This window comes from Mus caroli, chromosome 2, assembly GCF_900094665.2.
Source record: "Mus caroli chromosome 2, CAROLI_EIJ_v1.1, whole genome shotgun sequence".
Lineage (NCBI taxonomy): Eukaryota > Metazoa > Chordata > Mammalia > Rodentia > Muridae > Mus > Mus caroli.
In genome coordinates, this window is record NC_034571.1 from 136,877,579 (window position 1) to 136,887,386 (window position 9,808).

Sequence of the window (9,808 nt, forward strand, 5' to 3'; positions counted from 1 at the left end):
ATTGGGGAGAGCGGCTTTTGCAATCATTTGCCAGTCGGCAGGAGTTAGTGCCATGCCGGCAAGCCTGTCTAACTGCACCAAAGTAAAATTAGCATTGGCTCCATATTTACGGACCAATTCAGCAAGCTCTTTCATCTGAGCGTGAACACGCCCACCCTCGGCTCCTTCAAAGACCGGAAATGCCTGTTGCATCTTCCTTTGTTTCTCTCTTGGAATGAACGAGTCTGTGCACTGCCTCTCTGCACAGGGCTGACGCAGAGAAGAAGGAATGAGGATGAGGGAGAGAAGAGGCAGAGATCAGAGGGAAGAGAGTACATGAGGTGAGGGTGGAAAGTATAGAAGACACTGCTGTGCAGTAAACAGGGTGGAGAAACATGCACATGACCCTAAAATCTGACCGAGCAACATATTGAGACAAGCAAAGCATCATGAGCTGTAAATGCAAGAGCAGAGACCAAATTCTAGAAAGTAAGGACTAAAAGATGCTGGTAGGGTGAGCTGCTAGCATAGCTGGCTGAGCTGGAAGGTGAGATTCTCAGATCTCTCTGGCTATACAGCAGGCTGTACTGTGTCAGGGAGGGCTAAAGTGGAGCACTGTTTGTAGTTTCTGTGTTCTGTGTGGTTATGGGGTGCATGTGTGTGTGAGAGTATGCATGGACGCCTGTGTTTATACCTCCTTTCCTGGGCCACACACTCCATCTTAACCTTTTCTAAGACTGAAGGTCCAGTGTGTGTGAGGACCAGCACTTCTCTTGCAGTTTCTACTGGTTTCTTAAGGCTTTGGTGGCTGTAATCTAAAGTTCACTGACGACCACTATGAATTAGATGACTGTCAAAAAAGAATCACAGAGCAGCTCTTTTAAGTAGGGCTGTAACGACCAAGAAGGTAAGAAAGTGAGGCATAGCTCACTGACGTGCCTGTGTCGTAGCTTCTGTCAGTGCTGGAGCTGTCTGTGTGTCTGTCTGCCTTTGGAAATATGCGTGTGTCGGGTGGGGACCTTGTGATTCTTCAGGTAGCTCTTACTTCACTCTCTCCCCACAGGGTTCGAAAGATTTTAAATCTGCGTGTGTTTGAGGATGAGAGTGGGAAGCACTGGTCCAAGAGCGTGATGGATAAGGAGTACGAGGTGCTGTGTGTCAGCCAGTTCACCCTCCAGTGCGTCCTCAAGGGGAACAAGCCTGACTTCCACCTGGCCATGCCCACAGAGCAGGCGGAGAGCTTCTACAACAGCTTCCTGGAGCAGCTTCGCAAGAGCTACAGACCAGAGCTTATCAGAGGTAGGTGGGGCTCAGGTGGCTCAGTGGCAGGATACCTAATAAACTGTGTGAGGCCCAGGGCTCACACTGGGAAAGGACAAGAGAAAGCAAGGTCCAGGGTTCAGTGCTCAAGTACCGAAACAGTACCCGCCTCCAAATAAAAGAGACAAGCGAGGTTACTTATCCAGTACTGAAACAGTACCCGCCTCCAAATAAAAGAGACAAGCGAGGTTACTTATCCAGTACCGAAACAGTATCCGCCTCCAAATAAAAGAGACAAGTGAGGTTACTTATCAGAACGTTTTCAAAGGTGTGTTTTACAGTTATGTGTGTGTGTGTGTCTGTCTGTGGAGGTATGTGCATGTGTGCACACTTGTGCACACAGGTCAGAAGTGCATCAGATCAGGCCAGGCGTGCTGGTGCACGCCTTTAATCCCAGCACTTGGGAGGCAGAGGCAGGNGGACTTCTGAGTTCGAGGCCAGCCTGGTCTACAAAATGAGTGCCAGGACAGCCAGGGCTACACAGAGAAACCCTGTCTCGAAAAACCAAAAAANNAAAAAANNAAAAAANAAAAAAAGTGCATCCGATCCCTTGAAGCAGGAGTTATAGGAGGTTGTGAGTTGCCTAACATGGATGCTGGGAACTGAATTGCAGTTCTTTGCAAGAGCAGCAAGAGCTCTTAAGCACTGAGGTATTTCTCTAGTCCTGTAGATATATATTTTTATTTGGTTTAATATATGTAGGACATTATAATATTAGGAAGGTATTCAGTACAAAAAGTTTTGAGATAGTATCTACCTATTCTATCTACACACATACACATACATATGTATACATGCATATATATGTGTGAGTATATATATATATATATATATATATATATATATGCACTTTAAAAAAATCTGTGTGTTTTGAAGACATGAGTGGGAAATACTGGTCCAAGAGCATAACAGATAAGCAGTACATGATGGATAAGGTGCTGTGTGAGCCAGTTCACCCTCAAACATATATATATGTTTTCCATGTGTGTGTGTGCTCATGCACATGTGTGTAAAAGGCTTTTTTTGGTTTGTTTGTTATAGCAGAATCCAGAGGCTGGAGCGATAGCTCAGTGGGTGGGGATGCCTGCCTGTCATGAGAGCAGGAGGATCTGAGCTTTGGCTTCAGCACCCACATAAAAAAGGTGAATATGGTCATGATATGGTCAGTTTAGGGGCCTTGATCAGGTTCATTTTCTCTGCTAGTAAAAGAACTAAAAGGGGCTGGAGAAATGGCTCAGCAGTTAAGAGCACTGACTGCTCTTCCAAAGGTCCTGAGTTCAAATCCCAGCAACCCCATAGTGGCTCACAACCATCTGTAATGAGATCTGACGCTCTCTTCTGGTGTGTCTGAAGACAGCTACAGTGTACTTAGATATAATAATAAATAAAATCTTTGGGCCAGAGGGAGTGGGACCTGAATTCAATTCCCAGCAGCCACATGATAGCCCACAACCATCTACAGCTACAGTATACTCATATACATAAAAGAAAATAAAGAAATCTTAAAAAAAAAAAAAAAAAAGAACTAAAAGGCAGGAAAATCTGAAGTGCAACAGAGAGTAGCAGAGAGACCTTAAACACTGCAAACAGAATCAGCAGTTGAAGGAAGGTGTTTCTGGGGGCGGGGAGAGGCGGTGAGGAAACACACACATTCAGCAGTCACACAGAGAAGAAGACCCTTCGGGAAGCCAGAACATCTGGGTAATGATGGTATCAAAGCCCCGGAGGAGTCTCTTCTCCTAATTTAGGGTTGGTCAGTTGAAGAAAGCTAGGACAGTTGATTGGCCCAGAACTGTTGCGTGTCATGTCCTGAGTGGGCCTTGAACTTGTCCCGTCCATCAGTAAGGACTGTTCCTGGTAGTCAGAAGCCTTTAAGCCTTTGTTTTAATTGGCCAGGCTTTTGTCTCAGATCCAAGGGTGAGGAAGAAGCTGGCCATCTTCTCCTGAGTGCTGAACCCTCTCTCCAGCCCTAGACCTTTATTTCTTTATTAATATGTCTGTGGATGTGTTTCTTTTAATTATCTCCCTTATAAAATGTGTCTGTTTGGCATGAGGAAGCATAGGTGGCATTTTTCTGCTGTGAATTAAATAGTAGCCTTTGCTTGGGTTCTGATAGAGGAACATAGTTCTGTCTCCTCTGGAAATGGCCTCATTTAGAACTCTGTTCATGAGTCCGCTCCTGGATGTATCTCTTGGGACCTCTGATCTAGCTTTGCTGTAAACATACTTCCTCATAGAATGAGTGATTAAGTCAGGTCCTCTGAGCAATTGCTTCTTTGAAGACCCAAGGACTGAGAACTGTCAGCATTATTGTCTCTGCTGCTAGATGTTCATGGAGTCATTCCATTTCTGAGAAATCTCTGATGTATTTCAGGGGTCACGCTCAGTGGGGGAGCATGAGCATTGACTCTACCTATGAGATGCTTGGCTGAATGCAACACAGCTTTCATCCGAGTGCTTCACATAGTATTAGATGCTTTTAGTTTTGAAGTGGTATGCATTTTATCCAGAACATTATATGACGGGCCTGAAGTATACTGTAAACAATATCATTTTATAATGGGTCAGAATTTAAACTCAGGGGATATGATCCCTCTAATTACTTTAATAAAACATGACATGAATTTTTAACCAAAAATTACAGCGTTTTAACTGAAGTCTATTTCTGCAACTTTTGGACTTTTGTGAACAGAGCTGCACTCTCTTCTGGCCTCAGTTCTTTTCCAGCCTTCGGGGAAACAGAGTGCATGCGCTGTGTTTTCCGTGTTTACCGCCTTTGATTATTTTTGAGAATTTGACTTCCAGCTCATGGGAAGCCTTTGAGCTGAAGAGATGTGGGGATGCACACAAAGTGCTAAATGTTTGTGTTAGCGTTTCTCGGGGCCACTGCAGCAACTCTAAAATGGGAAGTAGTTCAACTAGTTTTAACATTTCTTTAGCTTCTCCTTCCATGGTTGAATATTAATTTTACCTTTATAATTAGCTCCTCCACATTCCGAATAAGCATCCATTGAATCCTATACATTTTCTTGACAGTTGGTAGCCCTTGCCACTCAGACCGGCCATAGTTCATGTGCTAGGCAGTGAAGTCTGTTGTCTCACTTCCCATTGTTTCTGACTTGTTGGTGATGTGACCTCAAGCTCTTTCCCTGCATCTACATAGAACAGGGCACCCCACCCCCTACTGGCAAGCTAGTTACGCTGTCCCTACTTTATTATTGTCAGTACATAGCATGCCAAAATACATCTCTTATTAGGGGCTTTCGATCTTCTAGAGCCCTGTGTGGAATAAGTGCTTCCCATTAATAATTTGCTTGTATTTCCACAATGACCTTATCAGGCAAGGCATTACCTTCATTTTCCAGATGAGGAAGCTGAGGTGTATCAGGGTAACCCATGAATGACAGAGTCTGGGATCAGGTGAGTCTCCATCCCTAGAGGCTGATGTCACCGATGTGATCAGTTCACTGTGAAATGCATACCTAGCCTTCCTGGCCCCGTCTCCTATCCTACCCTTCTGCCTTCATCAGGTCTATGGGGACCTTCCTGCCCTCTGTGCTGTGCTCAGGGAATTCAGTGAGGGGTTTTGAACCCCATGAAGGTTTTGTAAGAGAGTAATATGCCTGGTTTGTCTTTAACTGACAGCGATGTTTACCCAGGGCTTTAAGTTATTATGCTGCTTCCACTCAGGTAGCTGTGGTGATTTCTCCATCAGTGAGGTGCCGCCCAGCGGGCCTGCTACTGGGCTGGCTGCAGAGCACAGCAGGAAGGAGACTGCCCTTGTCTGAAGCAGCTTACAGACTGTGTGGAAGAGAGATGCTGAGTGAGTGGGGCTAGTCCTCACCATGGTACCTGTTCTAGAAGCCTCGTGTTCTGCAGAGCTGCTGAAACTCCCAGTGCTTGTGGGAAAATGGGGTAAGAAGCAACCCCCGAGGACCCATGACTCTTCTGGCACACAGGGGTTACTTCCTTGTCATTTTCATAAAATACACTGGGAACTTCTGTTGGAACTGAGGGCTTTCTCCTTTCTGTTGCAGATGCTATTTTGTTCTTGTCGTGTTGCCCTCCTTGTCTAAGAAATTCACCTGCTCTGATGTAGCTGGCGTGGTAAACATGTGTGTGTGTGTATTTATGTATGTACTTATTTATAGCTATGGTTTTGCAGTGTAGCCTAGGCTGGCCTTGAACTTATGAGCTTACTGTCTCAGACTCCCTTTCCCAAGTTCTGGGATTCTAGGTGGGTGTCTCCATATCTGGCTTCAGTACTCTTTTTTTATTTATTGTTAAGTATGAGGAAATTCTCACTCCAGAAACCATTGTCATGGGAGCCTTCTGTAATGACCGGACTGTGCCTTAGACATGTATAGGTGTTAAGGAGGTCTGGCTGTGTTCTTGTGTTTGATTCTTGGTACTCTGTGTTTAGCTCATTTGTTAGACCTTCTTGACTCAGTACACTACATTACATGTTTGAACATGGGCATCCTGGGTTACCAGTGGCTCACCATGTGCATAAATTGGAAATATATACCCTGTGTCTCTTCTCCAAATTCTGTGGGTCTCTTCATGTGCTATAATGATCCAGGGCACTGGACAGGTCAGCCTCAGAACAGACTTCAGGTTTTTCCAGGGCTCTCCAGGTCCTGCATTCCTGGATTCACTGGGCTAGCTGGGGTGGTTGGTGACCCCTGTGGCAGGACCCTGCTTAGTGGATCCCTCGGACAGCATGAATGAATGCACTCCTCTTTGCACTGGAACTGAGGTGAGTTAGGCTTCTAGGGTTAGGAATGAGCATCAGAGCAGGGGGAATGGTGATGTACCTCTGCCGGAGGAACCACAGAGCGCAGGTTCATGTCTCTAGGAATGGTATAGGCAAGTCATGCTGGCACATGTGTGACTGGCCTAAAGGGTACAAGAGATGGCTGTAGATAAAAGAGTGGAAGAGACTAAAGTGCTGAAAAAAATGTTGTTGGGAATATAGTGACTTGTTTCTGTGTTTGTTAGCAGCCAGGACATTTGGGTGAGCCCAGAGAGTAAAGGAAGATGCACTCAGAGTGTGTGTTTGTGTGACCTGTTGAGAGGTCTCTGGTGTGTCCCCAGGTCTGCACACTTTTCTCCTCACTCCCTGCTCCCCGCCTGCCTTCCTGCTAAGATGGATTGTGTGCAGTTGTCTACTGTCTCTTCTCCTATGGTCATGCTTGCCTCACTTCCTCCTCCTGAATATCTCTGACCTCACCCTCCTGGGCCGCCCTGTATTACCAGAGCATCTCAGAAGCAGATACCCTCAGTGGACTTGGGGTTCTAATGTGATGCTGGTTTCCTTTGGAGCAAGGATTCTGATAACAGGTGTGTGTGTGTATTTATGTATGCACTTATTTATAGATATGGTTTTGCATTGTAGCCTAGGCTGGCCTTGAACTTATGAGCTTATTGTCTCAGCCTCCATTTCCCAAGTTCTGGGATTCTAGACAGGAAATAGAAATGCCAGGCCTGGAAAGGGGTCCAGCCTCATGTTTGCCATGGACAGTTGGTCCCAGCAGTCTCCCAGCCCACTGTGGAGGGACATACGGACAAAGGCAGCCCTCACTGCTTGAAGTAGTGCTGAGATGTTCCGAGCCACCCCTCTCCTTTCACAGCTTGTGACCCTGGTGCTTTATCACTGCCTGCCGCTTCTCTGGATGACTGCTTAGAGGGAGGATCCTAGGATACAAACTTGACGCTCTCCCTCCTCTGTATTGGGATGAGCCAGCATTGATGGTCTTTTTCTGAGCCTCCAGACCAGTGGTTCTCAATCTGTGGGTCATGACCTCTTTGGGGGACGAATGACTCTTCCACAGGGGTCATCAAAGACCATCAGAAAACATATACTTTACATTATGATTCATAATAGTAGCAAAATTACAGTTATGAAATAGCAACAAAGATAATTTTTTTTTTTTTAAAGATTTATTTATTTATTATATGTAAGTACACTGTAGCTGTCTTCAGATATTCCAGAAGAGGGCGCCAGATCTCGTTGTGGATGGTTGTGAGCCACCATGTGGTTGCTGGGATTTGAACTCTGGACCTTCGGAAGAGCAGTCGGGTGCTCTTACCCACTGAGCCATCTCACCAGCCCAACAAAGATAATTTTATGGTTGGGAGTCACTGCGACATGAAGAACTGTGTTAAACATTAGGAAGGATGAGAACCACTGCTCCAGAGGGGCTCCTGGAACCAGAGACAGTGGTGACTTCTGCTGTCAGCCAGAGACTTCCAGCTTGGGATGAATGCCGAAAGCACATTTGGCAGGGGCATGAAACACTCTCAGAGTTGAGAGTGCTAAACAGACATTGCTTTTACAGTCATGGAAAGATAAATGTTATACCAACATGGAGTGGTTGAAAAGAAAGGACCCATCCTCTCAAGCTTCTAGTTCCAGTGCTGAGTTGTATGTAATAGGACCTAAGAAGGCTCACAGGCAAACCAGGGGTTACTGTAGTATTATAAAGAACTCCCTCTGCTTTCTCTATAGCGTCTGATCTGTTGTGGGTAAAGAGCTAGAGAAATGTGGATAAGCACCGAGGCAGGCAGCAACTTATGATTGCCCAGCCCTGGGCCCTGCATGGGACACTCATTATGTCCAGGCCTCCTGCAGCTTCATGAAGCAAGGGGATGGTGCTGGAATCTGGAGGACCTCATCTAGTTTTTGCTTTGTGGTTAGTAGCTGATGCCTATGGATTCATTTAATTTCTCACCCTTTCTACTACTTACATCATTTTAGCAGCATGAGTGAACTTTCAGCAGATGCTGACTTCAGCAACAACTGTGAGGCCAAGTCATTGTTCTTAATAGAACTTTAGGAAATTACAGTGTGAGTCTGGCCTTTACTGTTCAGGTGTTCGCACAAACAAGACCAAGTTCTCTGCACAAAGGGGATTTATTTGCCTCAGAAGGACAAAGGGCAGGGAATACGAGACAAAGACAGGAGATAGAGGATGAGGGAGAAGAGAAAAGGAACAAAGGAGAGGAGGAAGGGACATTTGCCCAGAGGGACAAATGACAGTCTCTGGATAGAAAGAAGACAGATGTGGCCCATAGCAAATGATGGTTTATAAAGGAAAAGGGGGAGCCAGGCAATGGTGACATACAGCTTTAATCCCAGTAGTCAAGAGGGAGCTCAAGGCCAGCCTGCTCTACAGAGCGAGTTCCAAAACCAACCAGCCAACCAGCCAGCCAACCAACTAAAACACCCCAACAAAACAAAACAAAACTCAAAAACAAACAAACAAAAAACAAAAAAGAAAAAGGCAAAGGCGGGGAGCCTATGTTAGGATGAGTTGGTTAATTTTGATTAATTAGGGTAGCAAAAGGGTTTTTTTGTTTATTATTGGACTTCACTGCTTTGATAGCTGGACCTTTATAGTCAGCCTCAGAAGAGAAAGTGGCCAAATAAGGGAATGGACTGTGGTGACCAGCTTTAGGAATGTAATCTGATGCTTTAGTAAGGGAGAGGGAATGGCAGACAAGGGTAAAAGGCAAACTTGTAGCACCATGTTTGCCCTGCTTGGGCCTGCTAAAGCCCTTCAAGGCCTTCGAAGGGGATCCTGGAACTTAAGCCCCTCTCTGTCTCTCTCTGTCTCTGTGTCTCTCTCCCCACCTCTGTCTCTGTCTCTCAAAGATTCATTTATTTAATGTGAGTACACTGTTGCACCCTTCAGACACACCAGAAGGGGGCACTGCGTCCCATTGCAGATAGTTGTGGTTGCTGGGATTTGAACTCAGGACCCCTAGAAGAGTAGTAAGTGCTCTTAACCTCTGAGCCATCTCTCCAGCCCCTCTCTTTCTCTTTTTAAAGAATATTATATTTTAGTTTTATTTGTGTGTGTGTGTGTGTGTGTGTGTGTGTGTGTGTGTGTATGATTTGTATGTATGAGTGCCCTTGAAGGCCAAGAGAGGTGCTGGAACCTCTGGAGCTGGGGTTACAGGTGATTTAGTATTGGAAACCAAACTCGGGTCCTCTGAAAAAACAGGAAGTGCTGCCATCTGTCCACCCTGCCCCATTGCTTCCTGCTCTCCAGGGGGATAAACAGCTTTATTCTAATACCCGCTCCCTATCATGATGCTTTGTCTTGCCACAGGCTCAAAGTGACAGATACTAGAGACCCTGGACAGGGAAACCTGAACCTATGACTCAAAACAAAGCATTCTTCTGTAAGGTGAATATCTCGGGTGTTTGTTACAGTTTCAGATGCCTGATGAACACACTGCTCTTGGCTTCACTACCTGCCTGCCCTTATTTTCCTTCATCTTTTTTTTTTTTTAAAGTCTCATATCCTGAGCTCCCTCCACACTTCTGATCATGAATTGGCCCAGCTTTCTTCTTTCTCAACAGTCTATAATGGCAGTCCAGTTTGAAGAAATAAGGACAGATTTTTTAAAAGATGAAGCAGACGTAGTTGGGAAGAAGCTACTGTTTATAATGTATTCACTGATAAGTGGATATTAGCCCAAAACTTAGGATACCCAAGAT

General features: G+C 45.4%; 1 protein-coding gene across 2 annotated transcripts in view; it reads left to right on the forward strand.

Moving 5' to 3' along the window:
* Positions 1-9,808, forward strand: part of Dtd1 (D-aminoacyl-tRNA deacylase 1) — a 159,415-nt gene that overhangs the window by 16,170 nt on the left and 133,437 nt on the right. For both annotated transcript variants that reach the window (XM_021152900.1, XM_029474345.1), the window contains exon 3: positions 1,043-1,278. In XM_021152900.1, coding sequence (XP_021008559.1) covers positions 1,043-1,278 — 236 coding nt within the window. The remainder of the gene's footprint in view (positions 1-1,042; positions 1,279-9,808) is intronic.